General features: G+C 44.9%; 1 protein-coding gene across 1 annotated transcript in view; it reads left to right on the top strand.

The window, feature by feature from the left end:
* Nucleotides 1-16525, top strand: part of STAG1 (stromal antigen 1) — a 1758022-nt gene that overhangs the window by 610308 nt on the left and 1131189 nt on the right. The window contains 1 exon segment of the mRNA XM_030215628.1: nucleotides 10997-11076. Coding sequence (XP_030071488.1) covers nucleotides 10997-11076 — 80 coding nt within the window.

Consider the following 16525-nt stretch of genomic DNA (forward strand, 5'->3'; position numbering starts at 1 on the left):
CCAGGGTACAGATTTTGAAAGCAATACGTTCTTTGGGAGCCAGTGCAGTTTTTTTCGGAGGGGTTTGGTGCTTTCGAATCATGTTTTTCCAAATATAAGCCTGGCTGCTGTGTTTTGAGCGGTCTTACGTTTTTTTATAATTCTTTGCATCCCGCATAAATTCCATTGCAGTATTCCTCATGGCTTAGTACCATTGATTGTATCAAGTTGCGAAATGTTTCCCTTGGGAAGAATGGTTTCACACGTTTGAGTTTCCACATTGAGTGGAACATTTTCTTTGTTGTAGATTTTACTTGGTTCTCTAGTGTGAGGTTACTGTTGATTGTAACACCGAGAATTGGAACATTTTCTTTGTTGTAGATTTTACTTGGTTCTCTAGTGTGAGGTTACTGTTGATTGTAACACCGAGAATTTTCAGGGTGTCTGAGATGGGGAGGGTATAATCTGGGGTGTTTGTGGGTTTGTTCATTTTGTATTGGGATGAGAGGATGAGACGGTGGGTTTTTTCAGTGTTGAATTTTAGTTGAAATGCGTTGGCCCATGAGTCCATGATATTCAAGCTGAGCTTGATTTCGTTGGCGATTTCTGTCAGATCACGTTTGTAAGGAATGTATATTGTGACATCGTCTGCATAGATAGTAACATAGTAACATAGTAGATGACGGCAGAAAAAGACCTGCACGGTCGATCCAGTCTGCCCAACAAGATAAACTACTACTACTACTATTTAGCATTTCTATAGCGCTACAAGGCATACGCAGCGCTGCACAAACATAGAAGACAGTCCCTGCTCAAAGAGCTTACAATCTAATAGACAAAAAATAAATAAAGTAAGCAAATCAAATCAATTAATGTGAACGGGAAGGAAGAGAGTTGGGTAGGTGGAGGCGAGTGGTTACAAGTGGTTACGAGTCAAAAGCAATGTTAAAGAGGTGGGCTTTCAGTCTAGATTTAAAGGTGGCCAAGGATGGGGCAAGACGTAGGGGCTCAGGAAGTTTATTCCTGGCGTAGGGTGCAGCGAGACAGAAGGCGCGAAGTCTGGAGTTGGCAGTAGTGGAGAAGGGAACAGATAAGAAGGATTTATCCATGGAACGGGAAGGGGTGTAGGGAAGGACGAGTGTGGAGAGATACTGGGGAGCAGCAGAGTGAATACATTTATAGGTTAGTAGAAGAAGTTTGAACAGGATGCGAAAACGGATAGGGAGCCAGTGAAGGGTCTTGAGGAGAGGGGTAGTATGAGTAAAGCGACCCTGGCGGAAGACAAGACGGGCAGCAGAGTTTTGAACCGACTGGAGAGGGGAGAGGTGACTAAGTGGGAGGCCAGCAAGAAGCAGATTGCAGTAGTCTAAACGAGAGGTGACAAGGGTGTTGATGAGGGTTTTGGTAGAGTGCTCGGAAAGAAAGGGGCGGATTTTACGGATGTTTAAAAGAAAGAAACGACAGGTCTTGGCGGTCTGCTGGATATAAGCAGAGAAGGAGAGAGAAGAGTCAAAGATGACCCCAAGGTTTGGAGCTGAGGAGACAGGGAGAATGAGAGAGCCATCAACAGAAATAGAAAACGGGGGGAGCGGGGAGGTGGGTTTGGGGGGGAAAATGAGAAGCTCGATTTTGGTCATATTTAATTTCAGGTGGCGTTGAGACATCCAGGCAGCAATGTCAGACAAGCACGCTGAAACTTTGGTTTGGATGCAAGGTGAGATATCAGGGGTAGAAAGGTAGATTTGGGAGTCATCAGCATAGAGATGGTAGGAAAAGCCATGGGATGAGATTAATGAACCAAGGGAAGAAGTGTAGATAGAAAAGAGGAGGGGACCAAGAACAGAACCCTGAGGTACGCCGACAGGCAGAGGGATAGAAGTAGAAGAGGATCCACCAGAGTGAACACTAAAGGTGCGGAGGGAGAGGTAGGAAGAGAACCAGGAAAGGACAGAGCCCTGGAATCCAAGTGAGGACAGGGTATCGAGAAGTATGCTGTGATCGACAGTGTCAAAAGCAGCGGAAAGATCAAGAAGAATGAGGATGGAATATTGACCTCTGGATTTAGCCAGTAATAGGTCATTGGAGACTTTAGTAAGCGCAGTTTCGGTTGAGTGGAGAGGGCGAAAACCAGATTGTAATGGGTCAAGAATAGCATGTGAGGAGAGAAAATCAAGGCAGTGGCGGTGAACAGCACGCTCAAGTAATTTGGAGAGAAAAGGAAGGAGGGAGATGGGTCGGTAATTAGAGGGACAAGTAGGGTCAAGTGAAGGCTTCTTAAGGAGAGGTGTGACCACAGCATGTTTAAAGGCAGCAGGGACAGTTGCAGTGGAAAGTGAGAGGTTGAGAATGTGACAGATAAAAGGAATAAGAGTAGGAGAGATGGCATTAAGAAGGTGGGTGGGAATGGGATCAGAGGAACAGGTGGTACATTTTGAGGAAGAAAGGAGAAGTGTAGTTTCCTCAATAGTAACTTCAGGAAAGGAGGAAAGGGAATGAGGGGAAGGAGAGAGAGGGGAACGGACTAGTGGAGGGAGAGGTGGTGAGGTAGAGAAAGCAAGGTTTATCTTTTGAACCTTGTTGTGAAAGAATTCAGCAAGGGTCTGAGGAGACAATGAAGGGGGAGTTGGGGGAGGGGGCACCTTGAGGAGAGAGTTCAATGTGGTGAAGAGAAGTCGAGGATTAGAGCCAAGAGAGTTGGTCAGTTGGATATAATAATCCTGTTTGGCACGTAAAAGAGCAGATTGGAAGGAGGTCAGCATGAGCTTAAAGTGTAAGAAATCAGCAAGGGCCCGAGATTTCCGCCAGAGGCGTTCGGCGGAGTGGGTACAGGAACGTAGGTAGCGGATATTAGAAGTCAGCCAAGGTTGGGGTTTTGTACGCCTTACAGGGCGGGTCATCAAAGGTGCATGAGTGTCTAAGGCAGAGGATAGCGTATTGTTGTAAGAAGAAACAGCCTCGTTGACAGACGTGGATGGTGCCACAGTAGAGAGGAGGTTTGAAACATGGGAGGATAGAGATGAAGGGTCAATATCGTGAAGATTCCTAGATAAATTAGATAGGATAGGACGGGACTGGGAGGGAGGAGATTTAAGTGTGAAAGTTATAAGATGGTGATCAGAGGCAAGGAAACTAGAAGGTGAACAGTTGGAGGAGAAGATGAGATCAAGACAGTGACCATTTTGATGAGTGGGGGAGGTGGAGCATAGTTGGAGATTAAAGGACGACGTTAAAGCGAGTAACTTGGAAATATAAGAGTTGGAAGGATCATTAGCAGGAATATTAAAGTCACCAAGGATGAGAGAGGGGGAGGAAGGATCATGGAAGAAGGCAAGCCAGGTGTCAAAGTCACTGAGAAAGGATGAAAGGGACTTTTCAGGGGGACGATAAATGACCGCTATTCGAAGAGGCAGAGGAGAGAAAAGGCGGATAGAGTGGACTTCAAAGGAGGAAAAATAGTGAGATTGAGGTGGAAGAAGGGGTTGAAATCTGGAGGAGGGAGAGAGAAGTAGTCCAACACCGCCCCCACGGCCAGCAGGGCGAGGAGTATGTGAAAATAGATAACCGCCATGGCACAGGGCTGCGACTGAAGCAGAGTCATCAGGGCAGAGCCAGGTTTCTGTTATGGCGAGCAGATGGAGGTGACGCGAGATAAAGAGGTCCTGGATATAGGCGAGTTTGTTACAGATAGAGCGGGCATTCCATAGGGCGCAAGAGAAGGGCAGAGAAGAGGAGGGGAGTAGAGGAATAGAGATGAGGTTAGAGAGGTCACGGTGAGATCTGTAGAGTTTGGATAATAGTTGGTGAGGAGGGCCAGGATTGGGATTGATGTCACCAGCTGAGAGTAAGAGAAGGAGTAAAAGAGAGCGGAGGAGAGTAGGAGAGGTGTGGCCACGAAGGCGTCGAAGGCGAGAGGTATTTAGGTGGAATGGGGAAGGCAAAATGGAGGGAAGAAAGAGACGGAGATTAAAAGCCAAGAGGGAGGAAGAGGGTAGGAGAGAAGGTGAGGTGATGAAGTCAATGGATGGGAAGTGAGTTCCTGTAGCGGATAGAGGTAGGGGGTGAGGGAAAAGATTAGGAAGGGACAGAGCTAGGAAGAGAATGTGAATAGGGGCCATAAACGATTAAGGTACTTTAGCAACTGGAAAAAGATGATGGATGAATGGAAGGAAGGAAATATTGAAGGTTGAGAGCTGAGAAAAAGGAAGAGGAAAAAAAGAGATGGTGAGATGATGAATACAGAGGGTGGACAATGTGTTCCTGCAGTGTACAATGGTTTCAGATGGAGAAACAGATTAGAAAGGGACAGTACCAAGAAGAAAAAGTGTACTGGAGCCATAATTAGTAACTGGGAGAAAAATAAATGTAAATAGAAAATGCTCAGGCGTGCGGCACCTAGAGCGGAGGCCCTGAGTGGATTGGGGTGGACCTGGGTGTCACCCCGGAGAAGGCTGTAAGGATGTGCAGATGCGCTGCAAGTCCTCCACAGCACCTGAAAGGCAGCCGGTGGTAGAGGTGGGCACCTCTCAGCTGAGGAAAGGCTTACCAGGGGTTAGGCCGAAGCCAGCATTCCTCCCCCTGAGGGTCGCCTGATCCTAGCCAAAAAGCACCTGGAAACTCTGTGCACTTGGAGAGAAGGCCCTGGGAAGATTGGGGTGGAACTGGAGTCACCCCGGATACAGCTGTGAGGAAATGCAGAATGGCTGCAAGTCCTCCACAGCACCTGGTGGGAGCGCTGGGCACCTAGAGCGGAGGCCCTGAGTGGATCGGGGTGGACCTGGGTGTCACCCCGGAGAAGGCTGTAAGGATATGCAGATGAGCTGCAAGTGCTCCACAGCACCTGAAAGGCAGCCGGTGGTAGAGGTGGGCACCTCTCAGCTGAGGAAAGGCTTACCAGGGGTTAGGCCGAAGCCAGCATTCCTCCCCCTGAGGGTCGCCTGATCACATGTGCTACTTTTTGTGTATACCTTACCTTGATTTGTACCTGTCCTTTTCAGTGCACAGACCGTATATGTCTGCCCAGCACTATCCCTGCCTCCCACCACCGGTTCTGGCACAGACTGTATAAGTCTGCCCAGCACTATCCCAGCCTCCCAACCACCAGTCCCGCCTCCCACCACCGGCTCTGGCACAGACCGTATAAGTCTGCCCAGCACCTTCTCCACCTCCCGCCACCGGCTCTGCCACCCAATCTCGGCTAAGCTCCTTAGGATCCATTCCTTCTGAACAGGATTCCTTTATGTTTATCCCACACATGTTTGAAAGGGTTAAGGCCTTGATTGGATAAGGATTTGGCTAGTAGGGTCATCATTAGGTTGAAAAGGATCGGTGATAGTGGTGATTCTTGAGGTACTCCGCATTCTGCTTTCCACGGTGGTGATATGTTTGAGCTTGATTTCACTTGATATGCTCTAGTGGTTAGGAAACCCTTGATCCAACTAAGTATGTGTCTGCCAATCCCAAAGTAATCAAAGGAGTCTTAGTAGTATTTTATAGTTTACCATGTCGAACGCATTGGACATGTCAAATTGGAGGAGAAGTATGCGTCAGATGTCAGATGTCAGCTATCGTTGTCTAGGGTTGGTCCCGGGGTCCAGTTCACAGAGGCAGTGGGTTCCCAAAAAATACGCAGTTCACACGGATTTGGATATATAAAGTATATTATATTTGCAGATATGTATAGGTTCACAGCATTTTGTACAGGTAACTGGTATAGGCCTGTATCTGTGTGTGTTTAAGGAAGAGAGAGAAAGAAGTAGTGCATGCAGAGCCCGGTGTGCTCTGCTTGCAGGGAGAGAGGGCAGAGATGCCCCCGGACAGAGAGCAGTGCCCTGGACAGAGAAAAGGGGGGGGGGAGCAGTAGACCCCATGCAGAGCTCTGTGCTCTGCTGCACAGAGAAAGACAGAGAGAGACCTAGTGCCCTCATGAGCTCTGCTTTATACCTAATAAGAACTGAGATGGAACAGGAGCAGAGAGAGATCAAAAACCTCTCTCTTTCACAGTTATTTCCTTTACAGCTCCAGATACTTTCTGAAGTCAGGAAAGGTGACAACTTTCACAGGTTGTCCTGTTTGAAGTTACTAGTCATGGAGCCTCACTTTCTGGCTTTGGTTGCTCTGAAGCCCTGCTCTCAGATGGAACAAAAGGTATGTTAATCAAGAGTAATTGAGAAACCAAAGGGCTATCAGGCCTCTGACCACCATTTGGTGCCATCCTCAGTGGTTCCTGAAGGGGAGGGGGGAGAGTTTATCAGAGGTCAGAAGGTGGTTTAATATTGTCAAGCTGGTTTCATATTAATATGTCCAGCAATAATTTTGACCTCCCGCAGTCCTGACAGTATGCTTTTGCCTGTTGCTATTTCCTGCTTGAATTTGGCTAGCTCTCGGTGGTCTTGGTTCCCTCATGCCTCCATAACTCCCATGTTCCTGGGGCAGCTCCACCGGACAGTGCTCCCCTTTCCTTCTGCTGTCTGAGGAGCGGGCGTTCGGGCAGTGAGGCAGATCTGGTTAAGACAGATGTTTCCTACTATTACCCATCCCAAGGCAAGTTGGTAGGCATAGAGTGTATCGGGCAGATCTGAAAATAACTTTTGAACTTTGATCAATGTTGTTGTCTTTTCCTAACAAGAATAAGATTTTGGCATTTGGGACCAAAGTACTACTACTACTACTACTATTTAGCATTTCTATAGCGCTACAAGGCATACGCAGCGCAGGCTGCAGATACTTCACTGTAGGATGAGAATGAGGTTGGTTTTGCCAACCTTTGGTGTGGGAATGTTCTCCCTGTTATCAGGTATCTGATTGCACTCAATAAGAGTCAGTAGATGGGTGTTGTTGCTGCCATCCATCACATCTATTAAGTATCCAGTTGCTCTTCTCCCCATCCTCTTTGTCATCCTTGTGCATGTCTTGTGAGGTTGTAGGGATAATCTCCCTGAAAGTCGTATAAGTCAAAAATCCATCCTTGCCAGGGCTTATTACTCTGCTCATGTATGATTACATACATCTTTACCTCCTTTTCTGGTTGCTTTTTTGGTTATACTTTAGCTACACATAGCTTGGTGCATGACTTTCCACGTCAGCCGCCTCTAAACCTTTGTGTACAGTTTGGTGTAATCTTCTGCTATGACGCTTACCTTTCCGTGACTTGATTCTGAGTCTGGGGTTCCTGGAGAAGGAGGCTAACTCTTTTCAGGGTGTGAGGTGCTGAAATGCTGATTACTATCTCACTCTGTACACTTAATGGCTGCTTTATAATCTTTAGCCATATGCTGTGATGAAGAGCAACATTTGTAACAAATTTTGCAGTTTTTTCAACAGTTCTTTCCATTCTTTCAAGGGTTTCTCTGTAAACTCTTGACATTTCTTAAGAAAATGAGATTTCTTATGTAGAGGACACTGTTAGTCTGTGTCCTCTATTTTCTCTGCAGTAGTAGGATGATCAGATGGTGGGGTTGCTGTGGGCGAGACATCTGTCATGTGTACAGCTATAGGCTTCCTGATGTTGTACTTCTTATCCAGCCTTTCCTTCAGGAAGTAGCCCCCTCTGCTACATGTGCAGGTGTCTTCTCGCCTGATGCCCAAGCATTGGACCAGAAAAAGTCTGTCATTTTCCGTGGAGCATATAGGTTGGCTTTCTAATCTCTGTGCATCAAGCTTTTGCTTTTTGGTGTCTTCCCTTTTTTTGTGGGGGGGGGGGGGTATTTTTTCTTCATTAAATTTGTTCAATTTATTCATTTTTTTTAGAATTGTTTTTTTTTTTTTTTTTTTTCATGTTTTGGCCTTTGGGGCCTTTCTGCCCTTCTTTTATCTAGGAAGAATAGACCATTTTTGGGAACATAACTACTCAAGCTCCCCCAGCCACAGAGCCATTTGACCTTGCATTGACCATTTTTCCTTGATTTGAACTAGGATGCCGAGTGGCTTTAAGAAGTGTACTTGATGCAATAGGGCTATTAACTGGAGTGTTCAGTTCTTGGGTCCAGAGCACCAGTACACAAAGTGTGGCTTCTGCCTGTGTATACATGTGAGGACCCTGAAAGCACACAAAGTGCAATGTGAAAAATTCTTTTGTTCTGCATTGACATCGACATCAAGCATGGCAGAGGATTCAGCATTTAACACAGCATCGACATTGGGTGCACCGACACAACATTGAGATGGTCTGATGTTGGACTCCGTACCCACAACCGTGTATGGATTTTACACCCTCTTCATTGTTTCTGTATGCATTAGGACTTTAAGTATTAAAAAACCCCCCTAAGAATAGTCACCATGATTCTCCTTCCAGTCAGTCTGCCAACACATTCTCTGCATCGACTTCCTTGATGCACAGGAATCGTCCATGCCATAGTGACTGCTCTCCTTCTCTACACCTGATTTCTCATCGACAGCCTTCAAAATCTTTGAGATCTCCTTCACCTGCACAGGCTATAACTCAGGCTGCATCCACACTGCTTTCTCAGCCTGTACCAATGCCAACTTTACAGGAGGAAATCTGGGCTCAAGGAGGAGTTCTCATGACTACTGCATTCACATTCTCTACAGGTTCCAGGGTGCTTGCGTCAGCCTAGGCCCAGCCCATCGTTTCATCAGAGTAACAGTCACAGGAGAGGTCTTGCACACTGGCTTGGCATGAACATCGACAGTGGAACTTTCTCCAGCCTCATAGACTCATCTGACTTAACGCATCTCGATGCAGAGCCAATACTCTAGTCAACATTCTCTTCCATTTACTTCCCGAGAACAATACTTTGAAGAATCAGACCTTTTCTGTGAAGACAGCTCAGGACCCACATGACCTCTCAACTGAGGAGTCCTATGGAATCCCATCTGATCCTTCACCACCACCTGAGAGACATAGGTTTCCTACAGAAAGTATATCCTTTCCTGGCTTTGTCCATGAAATGGCTCAAACCATGCCTTTCAGATTAAAGACAGAGGAAGAACTTTGTTCAGAAATTTTTGAGGTTCTAGATTGACTCCCCCTCCCCCACCCTATAGCAGTGGCATAGCTAAGGGTGGGCCTGGGTGGGCACAGTTCTACCCATTCTTGCTTCAGGCCCACCCAGTCAGCAGCCCATGTAGCCCCCAAAACTCTTCAGTGGCGGTGCCTCACTACTCTCTCTCCCTTTTCTCCACCCCTGGACTGACATCTGCTGGTCTCTCTCTGCAACCCCTCCCCGCCCCCTTATGGTCTACCGCAGAGCTACTGCTGCCAGCAATTCCTATAGGCATTCTGTGCCAGCCCTGCAGGCATCTTTCTATCATGTCCTGCCATCAATGATGTCACTTCGTGTTTCTTTGTCAGGGACGTGGTAGAGAGAAACCTGCAGGGCTGGCACTGTAGGAATTGCAAAAGGCAGCGGCTCTGAGGTTGAACCGGGGGAGGGGGTTCATAGAGAAATGGGCAGATGTCGGGTCATTAAAAAAATCCCAAACACTAATATGTACAGTATGTACAGGGGGTGGGAAGAGCTCACTCGGGTTTACTCTGGGCCCTCTCAAAATGGCAGGTCTGTCAATGCCCCTGCCCTAGAGAAGGAATCACTGTTCCACTTCATACAATTATGAAACCTGATCAAAAACTGGGAGACTCCATGACTGTTCAAGTTGTGCCAAAGAAAATTGATACAATGTATAGTATACAGGAATGCAATAGATTTGAGAAAACTCAGTTATCTCATCATTCCCTAGTTGTGGGCACCTTAATGTTTTGCTTCACGCTTGCAGTGGTAGTTTACCAACACAGGTATGTCAGAACTTACTTGTTAAACATCCTTGAGATATCGGGTAGCTCTTGTGGCCTTTTGTCACCAAGACCCCTGTTGCTTGGTGTTGCTTCTAATCCTGGGTGACACCGACTTTAAGCTGAGCCTTGATGATGCAGTGTTTCTACAATGGTGCAGGTGTGGCATTACTAAAAGATAGAACACTTTTTGCAGCCTGGTGGTAAGCTATTTGTTCTTGCGTTGCAACAGTATTTTTCCACATCCATGTGAGATACCTTTCCATACTATCAACTCGTCCATTGTATCTGCTCTTTCTCTAGATACCAATAGTTTGGGGTCTGGATTTACAGACAAATTGAAAGTGCTTTTTGGAGCTGGAGTGTCACAGACTCCCATCTGTTTCTTTTTTTTCACAAACTACTGTGCACCCATGATTCACTGAGAATCTTACATGAGTACCCTTAACAAGTGGGAGAGTGAGTCTGATTTCCAATTAGCTACCCTTCTGATTTCTAAGATTGTCAGATCCATTGGGTTGTGCTCAGTTCTGAAAACAGAGAATGCTGGTTTTCAGTCCTTCATAGAGCTTACTTTTCCCATCATCAGGCGCATAGCTACTTCCATCTGTGTTAAATGTAATGTGAGACGTGACCTTGGGCACACCTTTGTGGCATTGCACACAAATACAAAATACTAAAGGGAAATAGTACATTATTTGCTGGGTTTACTAAATGAGACAGTTTGGCTCCACCCGAGGTGTTTGTTATTCAGTGGGGTACTAGATTTTGGGGCTATGAGAAAAGGAGCTAAATTAAGAAATCAAGGGTAGTAACTTTGAAATCCGTTCTTCAGAAGTGGTATTCCCCACTGTCCTTTTGGGAATGGCGTAACCAGGTACATTCTCTGGTCCTTATAGAATTACAAGGAGCACATGGATCTTTTAAACAACAGAAGCAATTTCTGCAGATTTGGGATTCTTATATTCAATCCTTACCATCTTGAGTGCGAAGTTTGATAGTTAATACTTTGGGATGACAGGCTAGTTCCCTGTGAATCCTGCTGAATCTCTAGATTGAGATGCCTGTGTTTTTTGGTGGGGGTGGGAATCCTCATTCTTGGAGAGCTATACTAGTCCGAGCCCTTTGTATCTTCAGTTGGGTTGGGGTTAGATAGGGGTGGGATTGATGGGAAGGTTATAGTTAAGTTGTTTATAAAATTATTCTTAATAATAATAGTTTAAACATAGAAGGGTATTTTAGTTTAATTCTTCTGAAATTTCTTTGCAGGATCGCATTGTATCAATGACCCTTGATAAAGAATATGATGTTGCTGTGGAAGCTATCCGATTGGTTACACTAATACTTCAGTGAGTATTTTTCCCTTCCACCCATCAGTAAAGGAATACAATCTAGCTCCTTGTCATCTAGATTGCAATTTGGGTTAATAGATGGGACAGTTTTATTATTATTATTATTATTTGGGGTTTTTTTGGTGTGGGGGATGAAGTTTTATATTTTATAAATAAAAAATTGTTTATATGACTATAGAAATCATAACATCTGTAACTGAGACTTCGAGGCTTTGATGATTTGTAATCTGTTAACTGTAGTAGCAAATAAATGATTGATTGACAGTTTGTAGCAGAAATAGCAGAAACTACTTTTTAATTAGGAGAATAAATACTGGCAAATGCAGAATAAGCACTGGATATTGTGTAATTTCTCTTGAACTGAAGATCACCTTCATGTTACTATGTTCTCCAAGGATGAGCAGGACAGAGGATTCTCACATGTAGGTGACGTCCCCGATGGAGCCTTGGTGCAGATGCTGCCCAGGGTTCTGTATCTTGTAGAAGTCTTTGGCTGGTCTGCACTTCATATGCATGACTACTTTCTTGCCTGCATGGGAAATGCACTTTCACGTTCTCTGCGAAGCTGATAAGATGTGGTATTTTTTCACTGGAGTGAGTTATTTTTTCTTGTGAGAGATTTTCCCTTACTGCCACTTGATTTTTGTTGTGAGTAGGGTGGGATTTTTTTTTCTAATTTTTGTTTGCTATTCCTTTTTTGGCGTATTTTTCGGCACTTTTTCTTTTATTTGTTTGCTGTTTGTGGCCTCTTTAGGCCTAAACTAAAATATTTAAAAAACAGAACCTTTTTTTTTCACAATTGAGCCTTTGATTTTGATGCAGCTACTTTCCCCATGACATCCTGGATACCTGCCATGGATTTATGTTGTACACAGACTTCTCTTAAGACCATTTCGGTGACTGACTTACATGACGTGCCTGAAGTGTCTGGGTTGTGACCATAGGTTGCTAATTGTTCTCTTTGTGCTCAAATGCAGAAGCGAACCCCCTAAAATAGAGAGGCCATGTGTGAGAGACTTTTTAGTATGCAGAAGTCCGATCCATCGACATCAAATGCGCTGGTCCCCCATGGTTTCTGTAGCTGCACCAAACACTGGAGACATAGGACATCATGAAGATCTCCACCTGTCATAATGTCAGGTGCTGGTAGTGCCACTTGGGCCGAGCATCACCAATCCGGCCTCCGAGGACCCGCATGGATTCTGCATTATCCTCTTTGGCACCAAAGGACTCTAATGCTGGGCACCTAGCGAAGGCAAAGTACCAGTATTGGTACTCCTCTAAGCACAGTGCCAGGATATCTGGGGCACCTGCATGGCCGATATCTGAGAAGCGTTGGGCCTAATAGGACCTCTTCTATTCTGTAGAAGCGATGCCAGTCTCACTGAAGCCAGGACTCCGCCTACAATTTGGCTCCAACATCTGAGCAGACTGACTCCAAACTGGCACTGACCTCAATTTTACAGATACCTGTCACTGAGGAGCAACTCTGGGTCATTACAAGAGAAGCTGGAGCACATTTTGGATCAACTCCAGCCCAATTTAGACTCCCATGCCAGTCAGACATTTGTTGATGCCAGTGTTCTGCTTGTTGCTGACAAATGCAGTACTCCTTTCCTGCCTGTGTGGGGAGGAAGTGACCCTGGAATCTGGGAAAAGACCCGCACCTCAGTGCTCTCAAACTGAAACTGGTCATCCATCTAGTAGATCAAGGCAGGCACAGACAGACTTTCCATGAAGAACACTTTGGCGAGTCTGAGTGGAGACTGCTCCTGGGATTTGAGGTTGAGCCAGTGGATTTCTTGGAAAAGAGATCCTTTCTCTTACCTTCAGTCCCATCCCCACCACAAGAAAGGAGGAAGTCTCCCTTGAGAAACTCTCCTTTGTAGGATTTTTGAGAGAGATGGTAGAGTCCATTCCATTTAAGTTGTAGGTACCATTCAGAAAAATGTTTGGCTATGTTCTCCAGACTTAAAGGATACTTATGCTCACATACAGAAAAGTCCCAGTCACAGGAGGTATTGGATTTCAGGTGGGTAAAAACCACTACCAGTTTTGCGTCCTGCCCTTTGGCCTCGTGTCTGCTTCCATAGTGTTCATAATATGCCTAGCTGTTGTTGCAGTGTTGCCATATAGAGTGGGAGCTGATGTTCTTACCTATCTGGATGATCATCTGGTCAAGAACACATCAAAGGAAGATGCTCAAGAATTAATTCAGAGAACTATTTGGGTGTTGGAACTACTAGGGTTCATAATTAGCTCACCCAAGTCCCATCTGTTCCCAGTACAACAATTGGAGTATATAGGAACCCTGCTAGACATGGTTCATGCTTGAGCCTATCTGCCTGAGTTGATGGCGGATGCTCTCATTGGCATCACCCCTCAGGTTAAGTGAAGCCAACAGTCACAGCTCTCCAGATGTTGAATTGGTTGGGCAACATGGCCTCCATTGGATGGGAAGATGACGGCCAGATAGGTAGACATGGAGACAGCTAGCTCCAGAACCCATAACTGAATCAGCTAAGATCGAATAAGGAACGCAGACCCCTGATCACTCTGGGATGAGCGCGGAATGGAGATGGCAGCACTGGTCTAGCCTAGCTGAGAAGACGACATAGGAACCAGGATTGGAGCCGAAAAGGGCTTGGACATACCCATGGGTGTCCTCGAACCATGTTAGGAAAGGGGATTGCCCAGACAGAGGGCACTGCTGACCACTGATCCACTGCCCTATGGACCCGAGCAATCAGACGCAGAAACAGAGCCACCGATAACAATTGTCCAGCGCACAAACAGCTAAGGCACTGGCTTGCCCGCCATATGGCTGCCACATCCTTATGGAAATCTGGCACCAGAACTAGTGCTGCATGGTGGTTCACAGCAGGGACAACGGCGAGAACATGGTGACCTAGAATCAGTACATGGAGAACTCCAGCAGCGGAAGTGAAGACCCGACTAAGGCCAGAGAGAGTAGAGAGTTGACTCGGAAGGAACCCACGCATGGGAGTCTATGGTGCCGAGCCCTTGAACTGCAACGGCACTACTGCTACTACTATTTAGCATTTCTATAGCGCTACAAGGCGTTCGCAGCGCTGCACAAACATAGAAGAAAGACAGTCCCTGCTCAAAGAGCTTACAATCTAATAGACAAAAAAATAAAGTAATCAAATCAATTAATGTGTACAGGAAGGAGGAGAGGAGGGTAGGTCCAAGTTGAGCATCGCATCCAAGTTGAGCATCGCGGTCTCCTGATGAGAGTGGTACCTGCAAGGGGGACAACCCCTGTCATGGGGAAAACAACAACCCATGCTAAAAAAGAAACTGCAGGCTGCCTAGGCCCACACAAACACTTAAGACTCACACATACAAATGCTTTAGAAGAAAAAAGAAAACATCACAACTAGCGAATCTGACCTAGCTGGGTGATAACAGATTCTGAGACTAACTATAGTTTGATTCTCTTCTTGTGCCTTAATGTGCTTTAAAATGTCCAATATAAGGACATGGATTTTCTTCTATATGATAATAATATGGATAATTGGGTTACCAGCTGCCTCACCTAACGAATTGAACAAAATACTTGTACGCATTTCTGTCAGACAACGCTCCCATTATCAACTGGGAGAGCCAAATTACAATCCTCGCAACAAACCAAAGACCAATATAACCACCAATAGCAAAAGGTTACGCCAGAATAACAATCAACACGACCACAATCTAAAAAAAAGATAGACCACACAGACAATTACAAACTGTTAAAGCACACCAACATCAAACATGATACATAAGTTCCAATTCCCATAGGAAACCTAAACGTGAGGTCAGCAGTTAATAAGTCAGCGATACTTGGAGATTAGATAGAAACAGAAAAACTATGGTTACTGTTCATAACAGAAACATTGATACACCTTAAAGATGATCCAATACTGGGATATAAAGCAATACATGTCATCGGAACTAAAAAGAGAGGAGGAGGGGTTGCATTAATATATAAATCCTTCTTCACAGTATAGCCTGTTGTTAAACATATATCCCCAGCAATTGAAATTTGTCATGAAAAATCCTTGATGCAACACTTACTGGTCAACTATGTATCATACTGTTTTACCCACCCCCACCCCCATCCCCCCTCCAAACATTTGTACAACCCAACCAGATGTCCTACTCCTAGGATTAATCTGCACCTAGAAAAATCAGCATGACACCAACACCAGAACTCTAATGGATTTTCTAAAACAATGGAATTTAAAAACTGCACAAGCCACTTTATCCCACACAAAAGGCCACCTGTTAGACATAACTAGCTCACAATGTTCTCAGCCAACAATAACCATGTGCTAGAAAATCGTATCTGGGGAAGAGATGTTATGATCAGACCACAGAAAGCTCACATTTACACTTTGAAAGAGAACAGCAAGAACAGAGAACCAAGAACACCACACACTTTCACAACCAGAGGAAAGGTGGGTTATCATACCTTCTGGACAATAGTGATGAATGAACATAGTAACATATCACCCAATAACATCCACTTTATGAGAAATTGGGATGAAGCAAACGAGAAAATACTGAACAAAATAGCACCACTCAAGATGAAAACAAGAAATAAAAAAAACAACCGCATCCTTGTTTTAATGATGAGCCACTACATATTGGTAGGAAATTAGAAAGAAAGTGGGTGAAAACCAAAACAGATATAAACAAAACCATAAGGAGGAAAGCTATAAGAACATAAAAACACAACATAAAGAAAGCTGAAGTAGAATACTGCAGCACATGTGTGAACCCAGAACAGATTAATACAAAAAATATATTTATGTTCAAACTTGAGCAGTCTACTGAAAACCCAAGCTGTACTAATTACTGACAAAAGACACACATACAAACTGTCTGTTAGATAACTACCCTCACTATATGATGAAAAATCTACCAGACTGTTAATCGAGTTCTTTACCAAACATATCATGTACTTGTTTTTGAATGGCCAGTTCCCATTTGATAAGGGTTACCCCAATCCCTAAAAACACCACTTGTAAGATCAGCGATCTCACAAACTACAGAGCAGTGGCTTCAATACCACTATTGACCAAAACGATGGAGGGTCTGGTAGCCAACAATTAATGGAATACTTGACACAATTTTCAATCCTTCATAACTCTGTCAGGTTATGGTCAGGTTTAGGACCACAACACAGCACTGAGATGGTCATTACCACTCTGATAACAAAGTTCAGAAGTTTAATATGCCAAGGACAGAAAATCTTACTACTACAATTCGATATGTCAAGTGCGTTTGCCAAGTAGACACATTCACATCTCACTATTTGTCTTGAGCAGAATACCTGATGTGATAGTTGGTTCGGTTAGATGGTGCTGCAAAATTTGTTTGATTTCTTGAATCCAGCTCCGCCCTCCTATGCCCATTCTTTTCTTTTGCAGGCTGTACC

The sequence above is a fragment of the Microcaecilia unicolor genome, chromosome 10 (genome assembly GCF_901765095.1).
Source record: "Microcaecilia unicolor chromosome 10, aMicUni1.1, whole genome shotgun sequence".
Taxonomy (NCBI): Eukaryota; Metazoa; Chordata; class Amphibia; order Gymnophiona; family Siphonopidae; genus Microcaecilia; species Microcaecilia unicolor.